General features: G+C 36.3%; 1 protein-coding gene and 1 long non-coding RNA gene across 2 annotated transcripts in view; one reads left to right on the top strand and one right to left on the bottom strand.

The window, feature by feature from the left end:
• Positions 1–612: 612 nt before the first annotated feature.
• LOC129575222 (eukaryotic translation initiation factor 2-alpha kinase 1-like) lies at positions 613–3,819 on the bottom strand. The gene is made up of 4 exons (XM_055458310.1): positions 3,561–3,819; positions 2,714–3,452; positions 1,228–2,319; positions 613–1,136 (listed from the first exon to the last, which is right to left on the bottom strand). Exons 1-4 carry the CDS (start codon positions 3,628–3,630, stop codon positions 659–661), a joined length of 2,379 nt encoding a protein of 792 aa, XP_055314285.1. The 5' UTR covers positions 3,631–3,819; the 3' UTR covers positions 613–658.
• Positions 3,820–4,640: 821 nt separating this feature from the next.
• Positions 4,641–15,997, top strand: part of LOC129575309 (uncharacterized) — a 62,416-nt gene continuing 51,059 nt past the window's right edge. Inside the window, exons 1-2 of the long non-coding RNA XR_008688787.1 lie at positions 4,641–4,876; positions 5,524–5,999. This is a non-coding gene — a long non-coding RNA (uncharacterized LOC129575309). The remainder of the gene's footprint in view (positions 4,877–5,523; positions 6,000–15,997) is intronic.

Raw genomic sequence — 15,997 nt, 5'->3', positions numbered from 1 at the left:
AAAATTGCAAGAAGAAGCTGTCGAAATACGAGATATGTACAAGGAAATGGTCGAAACGATTTTTGGCTTGAAATTAACCACCACAACATCTACTACGGAAAAATCAGACACATTGGGTGCTCCAAGTGCGAGGAAGGCATCGGAAGATTGGGTTCGATCATCATTAGACCTAAGTGCGTTAAACAGACAATTGTCAGATCGATATTCAGAATAATGTTTAGAGATAAGTAGAGAAAAGCATCCGTGCAATTTCTATTTTTTCGTGATTGCGACCGATTAACAATTGTTTTTCTAAGTGTTGTTAATTAGCAATAAAATATGATTAACAATGAATAAAGCAAAACTGTCCTTATTATCAATCGATGCAAAGATCCAGTCTGAGGTGATAATAGATAAGGCTGACAATGTGTCATAAGAATCTAATTATTCTCATGAAAACCGACAATAAATTCAAAACTATCACTCTTTCAAAATAAAAGACAATGTTTTTTGTTTGCTTGGGTTCCGTTTTTTTGTCATCGTGTGAAAATGGTTTTATTGTTAACCTAAATAGTATAAATTAAATAAAAGATCTTCACTTTTGGTCGTAAGATATATAAAAACATCTGGTTATGTCAATGGACTTCAATTTGTTTTGTTCTTTTTTAAATCGGTGCTATTATCCGGGTCTTTGATTGATTATATCACGTAAGCGTTCAATTTCTTTTTTAAGTTCGTTGGCCTCCTTATCAGATTCAATGAGCTTATTGCTTAAAATCTGGATTTTTCTATCCTTATCCTTATCCTCATCCAAATCTAATCCAAAGGATTTGAATACGGTTGTCTGCTCTGCTGTTTGGCTAACAAACGAGAAGCTCTCCGAACTCGCTATAGTTGCTAAATCACCGCCTTCGACAGAGACATTTGGAATGTTGGTACGAATGTCTTTTAAACTGTCATTGGCCAATGGTGATGCTAATTGCATTTTCAACTGATTTAGCTCATCAGTTATCTGAGTTAATTGACTCTGCAGATCACCATTGCGCTGTGATGTATTCTCATGTATTGAATCACTGTTACCATTCCAAAGCTCCAGTTTTGTCAACAAATCAAATGTTCCCACCGCATCCGGACGTTTTGTGTGCTTCTGGAGAAGACTGCAGATAAAATTGACAGAATCGGTTATTAATACAAAAAAAAAAACAATAAAATGGAAAAAATAAGGAAACATTGCCAAATTCCACTTACGCTTTAAGTAAATTCAAAAATTTCGGTGGTATATTTGATGGGAGAACACCTTTTCGAGCTGCTTCGATGGTCTTCAAGCGTTCCATGTCTGTGCTGAATGGAATGAGTAGCTCAAGCAAAATTATCCCCAAACTGTATATATCTGATTTGGGATCACAGTGTCCCTTGAGCTGTTCCGGCGCCGCGTATGTTATTGTACCGATCATAGAATCCGGTGAGTGTTTGGCTTGCAGTGGGCAAGCTAAACCAAAATCACCGAGTTGAACATAAAGTTCTCCGTTCTTTTCACAACCGATGAAAATATTCGAAGGCTTAATGTCATGGTGAACAATGTTCTGAAGATGGATGTACCGTAATCCGCTCAATGCTTGAGTGAAAATGGTCTGTGTGACATCCAATGAATCCCATGTTTTGGCAAGTGTTTTCTCGAGTGATGTGCTTGACATTGAGGCTGATAAGCGCCAACGGGCTGTTGTTTTATCCTTAAATTTAGTTACTGCTCCGGTTGTCGCATTCCGATTCACCTCATCATCTTCATCATCTTCAATAATAGTACGATCCCATTGTCGTACCGATTTTTCGATGAACTTCTGATAGAACTCATTGAAATCACTGTTTTTATTTCGCTCATCAAGCCATGCCCGAAGAGTCAATGGACGAAATGACATCTGTATGTACAAGGTGGCCCATTTCAATTTCAAATGTGGCTGTGACTCATCAAATTCTAAATTTCCTTTGATGAAATTATTATTCGGATGATTTTCATTCGGTTTGACAAGACGTTTATCAGGCGCCGATTCCATAGCCGACAAATTCGCACCGTCCACAACATCGTCGTGCGTTGCCTGGAACTGGATAAAATCCGATGATTCGTCCGCATGATTATTCGTTGGCAGTTGAAGGTGATTTCGACAATCGGCAATCGGTTTATCAGGACCGGTTTCGCCGTCCGATTCGGAGGTTTCCGTTTCACTTTCACTTTCTTCTTCGTCGTTGTTTGTGGTGGCACTGAGTTTTGAATCAACATCAAATATTGCCACTTCAAAACCTTTTGATAATGAAGAGATTTTTGATGCCTTTTTTCCGTTACTTCTGTGGAAGGGGAAAAAGATTAGAAGATTGATTAGAAAATGACTCGGAATTGATCGAATTTTGATTTACTCAACCCATTAATTACAAAGACATTTTTTGTAAGTTTCTACAAAAAGAGATTTGGCTTGAGAAAAATTTATCATTACATTCAACTAATTGTTTTAAAATCAAAAATCAAGAATTTTTCTTCACTAGAAAAAAAAATAGAGCAAAAATATATCCATTCAATGCGTCATCATTAGAACAATGCCCCTTAGCATATGCAAAAGAAAATTTCGCAATAGCATAACAAATTTCATGTTCTTAGTCACCGCGTTGTGATCACTGATAAAAACAATCAACGTACATGAACAAAAACAAAAATGAAACAAAAAATCTCGTGCAAATGGCTTACCTTTTTCTATTGGCAAGATGTTTTTGTAAGTGTTTTCCATCGGTAACTCTCGGCCGGTTGGATGGATCGTCAAACAGTGGTTCTAACCAGGCGGCTTTATATGGCACAATGTTATTATGATTTAAGCTGGCGAACGTTTTCACTTCGGCCAAATGTGACAAGACTCGTTTGATGGTTCGATATTTGATGGTGACTTTTTTCACGGCATACTCAATGCCATCCAGCTTATTCCTAGCACGATATACGCGACCAAAACCGCCACCGGCAACAAAGTTGAGCTCTTCAAATTCGCGATGATACCTTGACCACTGCATGCTGGCCGAATCACTGAGAGGCCATACTGACTGAAGGTTGAGCGGAATTTTGCTAGTTCCGCGCGCCACAGTCGCCAATTGATACAGTGCTCTTTGATATTGACTTCGCATAACATCAAATTCCCCCATCTTAAAAGTCTCATCGATTAAATTCATGCGATGCAGCTGCTTGCAAATGGTTTTATACAAATTTTCGGCATTCGATTGATCCGGTTCGATCATTGAACATAGCTGCTGTACCAGACTTTCCACCAACAGACTGACTGGAGCGCTTGCTTTCGTCGCCAATTGTTCAATGAAATTATCCCGTACACTCGCCGTATTATCAACTAATTTAGTGGAACTATCAAAATGGTCGGTATTCATGCTGCAGGCGGGCGATTGATGAAGCAAATTTGACAATGGTGATGATTCATGTTCAACCCCTTTTGAAATTTACCAAAAGAAATGGAGAAAAAAGTATGTGAACTTGCATCGTTAATACACCGTCATGTATAAGTTTCCACAGGAATGTTCTAGAATTTCTAACTTACATTCGAATGTTTTCAAGCTGTCTAAGTGAGTCCAATCGCTTACTTGTTCCGATTCTTCGTCTGATTCCATTTTGTTGGATGTTAATTTGCCCACCAAATGTTCAGGTGTTATTGAATGTTCATTGTTTGAAATTAACACGAATTATTAAAAATAAAATACTAACGAAGAGGCAATGAAATCGTATTCGTGTTTATTTGTATTGCTTACGGAACTGTCACCGTGTTCTCGACATGCGAATGTTTTGACATAACATAGAGTGCGTTTGTATTGAGATCAATTGACAAACGCGAGTGAAGCTTTTACGTTAGTGAGATGGCGCCAGTTGAATATATTTTCAATCGGCTTTTGATTGAGTTTTTTTTCCATTTCACATTTCAAACACATATTCAGTTCGATACGTATATAATTATCATGGTATCAGGGATATATTATAATAGATGATTTATTGAATTCACTTGTTGAACATATATGACATGCAAACACAGAAAAATCAACACCCGAATCTAATTATGTTCATTCATTTCATGTGTTTATTTGAATCATACCTGTTACATTTTTATTTATTTAAGCATAATTATGAAACGCTTATTGTCGGCACACACACACACACACGCACACACCAAAAAAATGGAACTCATTATTTTTGGTTATTGTTTGTAGTGGCATCTTGACGTCAATCAAACTCGAATTCAAATTCAATTTCAACGTGGTTTGCATATGAAAAAAGACAGTTTCCACCTTCGAAATGTGTGATAAACAAGCCAGAATCAGCCCCGTTTCGGAAAAAACAATTATGTTGTGATGGGAAATGAAACGAAATTTCCCTGTCTGTTTCGATGCACGCTATGCATACAAACAACGATAACATCCAATTTCGTCTTAAAAAACAAAAGAACCGTTATGATATTTTTCGCGCGCGTTTGTCCTTGCAAACCTTCTTAGTCCAATCGACGACAGTAAACGATGACGGCGGAGGCGGTGGCAGCAACATTGAAGCAAACAGCGGAATGTTCAGTTGTGTGAACGAAATACAGCGCAACACGCTGCCACTGACTGGCTCTGTAGGAATTCTCCGTTTCAACCGAACTGAGCACAGTTCAGCTGATCTGTTTTGAAATCAGTATCACATTCGGATACGAGCAGTACGGTTGTGTGTTGTAGAGTTCTATCCAAGTTCGACACTGGCGAGACTGTAATAAATTTTCGTCGTTTCTGAACGAATTTTCAAATCGAAGAGCTTGCAGAGTTTCAAATTACCGTTACGCGAAATTTTCTCGTTGTTTTGCCAAACTCGGAACCTGAACAGAAAAAGAATGTTAGCATCAAATGTTTTTGTCAACCAATTTTCTCGATTTTTGATCGTTCATCATATTAGTGGAAGATTTTTTTTATTCTTCAAACGTTTTATGAGTTGCAACTATTTTTATAGAGTTTCTTGTCTTTAGTTTGATTGTTCATCGATTTTTTTCTTTCTATTGAAAGGGATGCGTAGTCTTCATTTATTTTTTATCTATACTCTTTTTGCTTTTACTCAGCTTCAGTGTTTGAATATGCGTTTAAGAGTCAATTTATTGCCAATTACTCCGCATGCATTCAATTTTAGCTTCATATTTCCGTAGCCTTTTTTTCTTCCTTCGTGTGCCGTCTTTTTATTTCCCCAACCCATTCAATAAATTTCGTTTGATATAATCGTGAATCAAAGTGATTCATCGCGTGAATGCATTTTTCTCTATTCGAACTTTCCTTTATAGGTTCCGTTTTTTTTTATCTTCTTTTCGTCCACACCAAAGGAAACAAAAAAAAATCTGTTCCCATTTTCTAGCTCCCAATTGCACTGATCATTTTCAGTTGAATAATGTTCTCATAATGTTTTAAATTCGTCTAATTACGCTCACTTGAAATAGACAGGTTGACTTTGCGAAAAATCAAAGCGTTCAACAAATTTAGTGGCTTTTTTTACAGGCTATAATTTTTGTCTATGGTGGCTTGGTGCAGCAAATCAAATACAGCAGCAATCGCGGTCAAAACAAAACGCAAACCAAAAAACAAAAGAGTAACACAACTGTAATGAACATTTGATTATCGTGTTTGTGGTGTAATAATAATATGAGACGCAATCAAAACTCAATGACTGTGTAACGAATGATACCAAATGCAGCAGCGAAACTGAATAGAATGAGTCGTTAATCTGCGAATGCACTTTGACACATTACAGCACACGCACCGAAAAAGAGCGAGTTAGTGTATGTGATGTTGTTTGTTGAAAAAGGAGACAGTCAATCGGGACACTGCACATCGGATGCAGCGGATTGGTTTCGAGCGTGTAACAAAAAGCAGATAAATTAGTTAGAACTACCTCGTACATCGAGGATAAAATAGGTCGTTTTTGGTCGCATCAAATTGCAACAACGATGAGCGCACAGCGAGAAAACTGAGCAGTGAGTATGAATATCTCGTTTTATTTGATGGTTTCTTTTTTCACTCACCCAAATACGCATCGAACCCGTTGAAAAGTGGCAGTTGTGCATGCGATTTATCTATCATTTAGTAAATTGGCCACATTTCATCGTTTGCGCAAATAAACCCAAGTTGCAATTCACATGTTCATTCGCAAAAAATTGGCATCATGATTGAGGCTGATCGACTATTGAGTGGCGATTTAAATGTTCGTATTTATATCACAAGGCAATTGCATTCCAGCCACATTTTTACCGTTTTATACATCTTTCTCTCATTGTTTTTTTTTAAATGTTCTAAATTAAGAATAATAGCGCGTTCATACGGTGAAGTGAAGCAAACGATTGGATTCTCGCGTGTGTTTGTATTATTCTCAGAAATCAAACAACAATCAATGTTCTCAAATCAGATCGTCTGCTCAAACTTAGTATAAAACACGGTTATATATATCATCTTAAGTAGCTTGTGAATATTGTTTTTTTGGGCGGTATTTCTCTTTTCGTCGAAGGAATATCGACATCGTGAATGAACGCATGATGAATTTGTGTATGTTCCGTTTGGATTGTTTATGCAAATATGAGGATGCTCGTTAGATGACTAAACCAATTAATTATGGGTTTTTGTTTAGGCATCACCATTCAATGATATTGTAAATAATAACCGGCAAAATCGGCTTTCCACGAAACGGTAAACCATGGAATTTGATTGAAATTAACTCCTTCTCTTTGAGAGAATCTCTTATAATGCGAGCAACACAGACAATGATGATGATGGCGGTGGCGGCGATGGTGGCGGCGCCACTTTAATTCCATCACACTGACTATATAAAGCTCATTGTTGACAATTTCAAAGAATTACGTTAATTATACATAAAACTCCTTCACATTATTCTCATATCGATTACACTTAAATTGTAACGTAACGTACGTCTAGCACAAGTTTTCGAAACAATCTTCGAGACTTACAAACATTTCTAAGCAAATATCTAATGGCTTTTTTTCCCTTCATTCAAATCAATTCAAGAGAATTGTCTCATTCTTCAGACACTCTAGTGTGTCAAATTCATTTACGATTCAATGAAAAAATTTGCCTGCAAAATTGTCAACATCGTCTGAGATTAAATTTTGTAACGAGGCCAACTTATTATTTTCAGTGAATTTGTGCATTCAAGTGGAGCTATTAGAACCCTATTGCCTCCTTTTTCTCAGACAATTTTTAAAGACTCCAATTTTTGAAGCATTCTAATCGGATTTTTGTCTTCATAATTGCGAAACAAGTCTAAATCTCTTGGATTTTGAATTGAACGATTTTCTATTCAACCTAACTCGAGTATTTGAAAGATTTCTTGTTAAGTTAAACTTATATACGTACATATTTTGAAAAGCATTTGTTCCAAATTAGTTCACGAAACTTTTCGGGGAAAAAAAGCATTACTTTCGAAGGTACGTATTTATGTACGCCAAAAAAAGGGGTAAAAAAGTAAAATCGTTCAATTTTAGGCTACACACGTAAAACTTCTGCAACAATTGTTGGAGTTTTCTATTGATTTTATTTAATTTCAGTCATGTTGGACAGACAAACTTGAAAACGTATCAAGTGATCGATAAATTTTCTCAGAGAATAGTGATTGAGTGACTGAAATCGGGACAACCTACCAAATTCAATTGCAATTTTACAATGCATTTTTAATTTGTTTTCCTATCGATTTTTCTAGTCCTTATTTGTGATTATTATACACATATATTTAAAAAAAAAATCCAAAAATTAAACATATTATTGAACATTTTTCGAAGCATTCGTATAATTTTCAGAGAAGTTCTTTGTAGTAATACATTTCTTTAAATTCTTCTTCCTAAATTAATGAAAATGAGCTCGTTTGTTTTCTTTGTAAGAAATTTTTTGACTATGGTGACTAGTTTTTAGTCATTTAATCATTTTTCTTCTCATACAATTTATGATTTTTTAAGGATTGCAACAGTTGACGAATATCTTGGCTTTATTTTCTACGCACTATGGAATTTGAATAAATAGTCAGTCGTTGTCAATACATTTGACTGACTAAGCCGGCTAACTTGAATGAATTGGTTCAAAATTGATTGGAAACCCAATCACAATCCGTTCAAAAATTCAGTTGAAATGTCCCAAAACAGATGGCTAACCGGTAGTCACTTTTTTGTCTCAATGGTTTGTGTTTTCATTTGACAGAAAAACAATTCAATTCCAATGTTTATTATTCCATGCGATTGAACACAAAAGGCAAAAGATGGACTAGAACTCAAATTTAACTCAAACTTGAAGTAATTTTCCCCAAAAATAAAATTGAATCCGATCATAAAAGCATTGTAAATATTATTTCTATATGGGACAATCATCACTAATTGGATTAATTTCGCTATTTTGATATCAAAATTGAAAGGATTGAAAAAATAATTTCATTCATAATTTGTTTCCATCGAAAATGTTTATTCGGATGGAAGAAACACTCGTTTTTATATTTTTTGGATAGAAAAAAACCCGGTGATTGTTGCTGGTGTGTTGTGAAATCAAATGAAATCGAGAGCTTAAATAAATGGCTTTGATTTTCTTTGAGCATTGGCATTTTCCATTTCTCCTATTCTGGATACAGCTCTGAACAAAGTGATTACTTATTTCACATTGGCAGTGCAACGACATGTGGATATTATTAGGGCTGATTTTCCGGAAAATTGACATTCATCAAACTCAATCAACCGAAAGGTGAAGTGAACTTCGATCTGATATTTGCTCGACTCGTCTCAATTTCACAAAAGAGTAAAAAAAAGCTCAAGTTCAAGATTTTTTTTGAATGCCACCCACATCTATTCATTCCGCATTGACTCTGGAAAAAATTTACTCGCGACTAAGAAGAAATAAGAAAAAAACACTCACAAAAGAAAACTTTGCACAACAAAAGAACAACAAGCGGATTGAGTATATATATATATATGTGTGTGTGTGTGTGTGTGTGAATGTGTTGTTGCTACGTGTTTATGGTTTGAGTGTGAAATTCCAATTGCGATAAAAATCACGTTCGCTAATTTTTTGATTGAATTTTGCGCATAATAGAGGCAACCATGACGACAATACAAACAAAAATTTGACATGGATAGTAAAATTGCTTCCGTTGAAATGCCATTCATTACTAACAATGATATAGCAAATCTAAATTATGTATGTTTGAGCTTAGATTGTGAATTTGGTTCTTGGTTCTTGCCAAACTTGGTGCGCTATCGAAAAACACCATTTAGAGCGATATTTGAATGCAATTCGTAACAAAATTCATATTTCAATGGAAAAGCAACGAAGTCCATAAAATAAAACGAAAATAATCGGGGATTAAGAGCAACAGTACGAGATTCGGAATGAAAGGAATTTAAGGCGTGAGAGTATTTGGGTCGATTTCCGGCAAGCTTTTTCTCTATTTCTCCAGTGTATTGCAAATAATAATGATGGAAAAACCAACGACCATTGGAGACCGTATTTTTATATTTGCTCATAGAACAAGAGAGAAAAACTACTTTTTGTTATACAAACAAATCTCAACGACACAAAACTACGTCGGTTAAAAACAGCAAAAAAAAACACCCGCGCAGAACATTGAGTTTCTGATAGAGTCGAAACTACATCCATCCATGTTTGTTTTAACTACACACAGAAGAGAATCCCCGGAAATTTTAGGTGGTCGCCGTAAAATTTGACATTTATATATAAATTTTATCAAATACTATATATATTTTACCGCTTGAAATGACAGATGGCGCTAATTTCTGTTGGAATATTTGAAATTACGTCATCGCCCGGAAAATTGAAGTGTTGCCGGTAAAATGAATATAGAAATTTATATATAAATGTCAAATTTTACGGCGAACACCTGAAATTTCCGGGATTCTTTTATGTGTGTATATATGAATGAAATCAAATACGAGTGGTTTTGATCGTAGGGTCCATGCAAGACCCTAACGACATCTATTGAGTTTTGTAGAAATCATTATGGTAATAACTACTTGGTTCAAAACGTCAAACCAAATGGTAGTTGTGCTCACTGTTGCATATGCCGGATGGTTTTGATAGTGATGATATATGAATAGTCGATAAGAAGTATGGTTAGTCACTCCAACCAGACGTGTGCAAGGTCAAAAATTCTAGGGGGGGGGGGGGTTAAAATTACTTTTCCCGGGGGGGCTCTGCAAATTTATAAATGGGTGTGAAAAAAAATGAAGACCTAAAAAAAAGGTCCCCACTTTTGGAAATCGATTCTATCTAGTTCAAAATCGGTATCCAGAGAAAAGTGAGGACTAAAAAAAAAAGTCCTCACTTCTGAAAATCGATTATATCTAGTGTCAAATTTTCCAAATCGCTGGGGGGGGGTCCACATTTTAGAATCCTAGATGGGGGGTAAAACCGGAATAACCCCCCTCGCACACGTGTGACTCCAACCGTTAAATCAACCCCCTTGAGTTTACAAATCGGCCTGCTTGAGTGGCGCAAATCACTCGTTTGGCATCAATTCATCAATTCAGTGTGAATTGAGGAAGAGAGCTTCGACTGAAATAATTAGTGTCAAATGAATGGTTGTAAAAAGCTTCGATTGACGAAATATTGGTCACCATTTCAGTTATTAGTGACAATATTGACTTGTTCAGTTTTTAAGAAAAAATTAATGATCGAGAACGATTGTTATTTTGGTGGTGCCCACATTATTCACGTTCTCTGCCAAAAAAAAGTGTGCGGAAGTAAACAAGCAATCTTCGTCTGCAATAAATTTGTTGTTGTTGTTGCTTTTGCATAATTTCGTTGTTTTGTCGTCGAAATTCAAGATTTCGTTGACAAGAAAAATGTCTTTCTCTCTTGGGCTACTCAGTCCAAACTTGTTGAAGTCACATCACATGAAAGTATTGCTGGTAAATGATATGCGAAAATCCAGAAATACAACAGCTTACAAGGGGCATAAACGAATTCGTTTCTAGCTGTGTTGCTATGACACTTTTCGTATATCCATCCCTGAAAAGAAGCTAAAAGTACATAGGAGAGAAGAAAAGAATAGTAACGTTGTCTCCCTCGCGGCTTTGAAAATCACGACAATCCGATAAAATGTCAAACGCACACACACTACACATACTACAGAATTTGCTTTAATCACATATCAATTCAAAATACTTATAAATTGGAATGGTAGTAAGCACATTGATGCTGAGTGGGACGGAAAGTATGTAGGATCGAACGAGTTAGGATGGGTGAGTGAGAGTAAGCGACCGAGCGCGACTGTTTACGTGCATTAATGATTTATTTATTTACTGAAAGAAGCCCGTTGTTAGAAATCAACATAATTCACGATTTACTAGCATCAAATGCACGATGGTGTCGAAGGAATAACAACTGTTTGCGTGTGCCGCCTACGAGCCCATTGCATGCAAATATTATAATGTATTTTTTTCGTCGAAAATGGTCGGTGTGAATATGTTTTGTATGTGATTTTTCACAATCTCCCCCATCTTCCCGCTCGCTCGCTTGTCGTTCGCTGAAATTTCAATCTCAATGCTCAGCACGGATTCATCTGCTTGAAAACGCTCCCGCATCCGCCCTGCGCAATTCCGCGCCATCAACGATTCTCTCTCTCTTCCTCTCTCTCTCACTCTCGATTAAAAACGAACAATAACAACCGAAAAATTGTCAAACAAGAAAATGTTGATAATGAAATAATGTACGCTGATTTTCGCTTTCTCTCTTCGCACAACAACACAACATTTGAATACAAATGTGTAGAGTTTTAATGGAACATTATTAACTCTAACGTTCTCCAACGCTGATATAAACTCAAATCCAATCCCCCTCGGTCGTTGCATTCAAACAATTTCAACTAATACGCGCTACACATTCTTATCATCAACAGAACATCAACGCTCGTGTGAACGAATTTTGGGGCACAACAAAATGACAACGAATGATCGAGAAAAAAATAATCCATTTTCTCTCGTTAATGCAAAGAACCAAATTCAATTTCATCCATTTGTGTCACGTCGTCTTATTTGATATACTCCAAATGTATGACATACACGCATCTCCCAGTCCGGCCATTCCACAGACAAAAACCAGCCATTTCACGACAAAACGAAGCACCAAACAAAACATTGCGAAAAATCCAAAAACAAACGAGGGAAACTGTGTGAAAAGACTAGCGAAATTAATCTAAAATGATGCATTGAAACTTTCAATTTGAAAGGCTCTTTATTCGCTCAATTAATTCGGTATGATGATGATAATGCTGATTACTTTCAGCACCAGCAACAGCAACAAGTTGCACTTTTCAAAAACACAATCGTCTCTCGCTGTGTCGCTTATGACAAATGGCAAATAATTGCACCCGACAAATTCAACAGTCCATGAATATTTCTTCTCTTTTTTTGTCAGACAAAAGATAATGCGCATCAATCTCGGCATTCCCACACAACGAGGTCACTTTCTCGGAATGTTAATTTTACTGTCTAAGTGGGCTCCTTCTTTATCGTTGGTGTAGTCGTCGTCATCTTCTCCACTATCTCTCAACATCTATTTTCCGTTTGTAATTCTCAAACACAATCCTGAAATTTCCTCGTTTCTACAATTCCTACAACGATATTTCGATATTTTGCTCAATTTTCCATAAATATGCAACAAATAAAATAGTTCGCAAAACTTTTTCTCCACAAAATAACAAACAAGTAATATAAAACGATGGAATTTCCCTTTCAAATAAAACGACGCGAATAAATGGTAGCGAGCATAGGGTGGAAGCATCAACTAAATTTAAATTGGCGCGTTTAGTTCAGAAAAAAAATTACGAAATTACATTGATTTTCCTATTGAAATTGAGGGCGCTCGCGTCGCCACAGTTGTCATTCAAGTCTTAGCTTCCAACCAATGGTAGCGAGGAGAAAAAGGAAAAGGAAAAGGAAAATGAGCTTAAGAAGGTATAAACATAAAATCACATTTAAAAATAAGACACAGCATTAATGTAAATGGATTCGATCGAAATCGTTTATTTCCATCGAAAAAAAGCACTTTTTCATTTTCAACTGATAGCATCTAATTGGGTGGATACTTCCATATTCCATAATGACGTTGAAAACTATCAATGTGTACATAAAAAAAAACGGATGGCATCGAAAACGATTGATGGTAAAAACTGTTGTTGTCGATTGCGAGTCGTTCGAAAAAGCCCAACGAAACTCAATGAACCTCATAGCAAAGGGAGTACGGATCGAAAAATCCAAATATAGCTCCAAAGGCAGGCAGGGCGGAAGAGAGAAGCGTGATTGTTGGTTGAATAAAATGCAAAAAATGTTAAATGAATTTCATTGCATTCGAATTGTTTTCCAACGATTCGATATTCATTGACACGACTAAGTGAGACAGAGAGCGAGATAGAATTAGAGAGAAAGAGAAAGCGAGGGAAAAAGAGGAGGGAGGGTGGCAATGTTTCAAAATGCCTGAAGAAAATGTCGACAAATGCGCTGTGTATGGTAATATTAATTAAATCGGTCGTGTAAAACAGTGTTTCAATTGTCACTTTTTCTGTAATTCATCAAATATACTGCAGCAGGCAAGAGGGAGAGGGAGGGAGATGGAGTTTATTGAAAGAAAGAAACGAAAGCCAGTTTAATGTATGTAATGCACGTCGATTTTTTTTGGTGTGTTCAGGGCTTTTGGGTGCGTGAAAACACATACATAAGTTTGTGTGTATTTGTTCGGATTCTCTCCACAGTAGAGTGGAGCGATTTTGGCAGTTTTTCGAATTTCGATGCGTACATTTGGGAAAAGTTGCGCCATCAAGTCCTGATTCCAATACGAATAAAAAAATGTACTTTCATAGTCATATAGTTTAGCGCCTTGAATAGGCGTGATGACCATTTTTCGAAAAAATCGCATTTTTTCTACTTTTTCTTATTTAAAAAAAAGGTAAGTTTATATCAAATATCAACATTTTAGCCATCAAATAGCTTCGTTATCTTAGTTTATACAATAATTACTCATCTTCACCACACTTCGCTGTGGTGAGCTATCATTTTATACTTAGTTCGTGTGGAACAAAAAAGGTGAAAAATTACTGAAAATTAGAGTGCATTCTCAGAAAGTTTGAGGCCATTAGGAGTTGATAAGGATAGGAATTAGGTGTTTTAAAGATACATCCCGTACAGATGTTGTCGTTCTAAAAACTTGATAGAATGATTTGTATGGGATGTATCTTTAAAACACCTAATTCTTATCCTAATTGACTCCTAATGACCTCAAGCTTTCTGAGAATGCGTTATTTGGCCAAAAAATGAGATTCTGAAAGTTTCACGACGATCGCACTTTCAAATTTTTTTTTCGATTTTATAAAATTCCATGGAAAATCTCAAAACGCCGATATTGTGCCACGTCCAGGAAGGGGTGATCGGACCAAAGTGCCAGGACAAAAGTTGTTTCACTTGACGAGATCTATCAAAGCCACATAGGCCTCCCCCATCATTTACTGTCTCACAACAAATCGATGCACTCTAATTTCCAGCGTTTTTTCACCATTTTTGTTCCGCACGAACTAAGTATAAAATGATGGCTCACCACAGCAAAGTGTGGTGAAGATGAGTAATTATTGTATAAACTAAGATAACGAAGCTATTTGATGGCTAAAATGTTGATATTTGATAAAAACTTACCTTTTTTTTAATTAGAAAAATGGTCATCACGCCTATTCAAGGCGCTAAACTATGAAAGTACATTTTTCTGATTCGTATTGGAATCAGGACTTGATGGCGCAACTTTTCCCAAATGTACGCATCGAAATTCGAAAAACTGCTAAAATCGCTCCACTCTACTCCACAGTGATTTGTGCTAATCCGCAAGACGCGCATTGTCTTTATCTGGTTTTCGGATTGTTTTCACAGAGTCGTTTAACTGTAAGTTGAGTTGTGGCTTGGGTCCGTACACACACACACATACATATATATATATATATATATATATATATATATATATATACAGTCATGGACTAAATTGAGCGTACGACTACCAGAAAAATGTATCGCGGACTATTTCATGAACCTAATTTATTTTTTTCAATCAATTCTTTGCACTGTTTGTTGCGTAATTATGTGAACTACCGAGAGAATTTTGAATTTTTTTTTTGGATTTTGTGATTTTTATTGAAAAATGTAGATGAATGTCATTTTTGTGCTGGACAAAATTGAGCGTATGGTCCGTTTAACACTATGACTGTTCTTCGTATTTGCAACATATTACTGTTCTTGGGGGACTCCAGGGCCCCCAAGATATTTCATATGAAATCTGGACTGTGATAAGAGATAACAAATTAGTGTCTGAAGCAAAGTTGTAATACTCAAATTTTGCTATGATTTTGGTGCAACAAATATTGCTTATCTTTTATCAGTTCCGCGAAAAACGCGAAAAAACGCGAAAAAACGCGAAAATCGCAAAATTTCCCGACATTGTTTTAGTGAAGCTGATAAGAAGTAAGAGACTTGCCTCTTCGACAGAAATGTAGAGCAGGTCGAATACTACAACTTTGCCACAGACACCAAGTCGTTATCTCTTATCAGTTTCACGAAAAAATGATAAGAAAAAATTCGCGGTTTTCGCGGTTTCCGCGTAACTGATAAGAGATAACGACTTGATGTCTATGGCGAAGTTGTAGTACTCAAGCTGCTCTACAACTTTGCCGAAAACCATCTTGTTATCTCTTATCAGTTTCGCGGAATACGCGAGAAACCGCTGAAAACCGCGAAAAAAACGCGTTTTTTCTTATCATTTTTCACGGAACTGATAAGAGATAACGAGATGGTGTCCATGGCAAAGTTGTAGCTCTGGTCGAGTACTATGATTTGCCACAGACTACAAGTCGTTATCTCGTATCAGTTACGCGAAAAAATGATAAGAAAACATTCGCGTTTTTCACGGTTTTCTGCGGTTTCTCGCGTATTCCGCG

This window comes from Sitodiplosis mosellana, unplaced genomic scaffold, assembly GCF_009176505.1.
Source record: "Sitodiplosis mosellana isolate CC-2019 unplaced genomic scaffold, AAFC_SMos_1.0 Smas_scaffold_6166, whole genome shotgun sequence".
NCBI classification, from domain to species: Eukaryota; Metazoa; Arthropoda; class Insecta; order Diptera; family Cecidomyiidae; genus Sitodiplosis; species Sitodiplosis mosellana.
The sequence above is the reverse complement of the archived record's forward strand: the minus strand, read 5'-3'. Positions and strand labels throughout refer to the sequence as shown.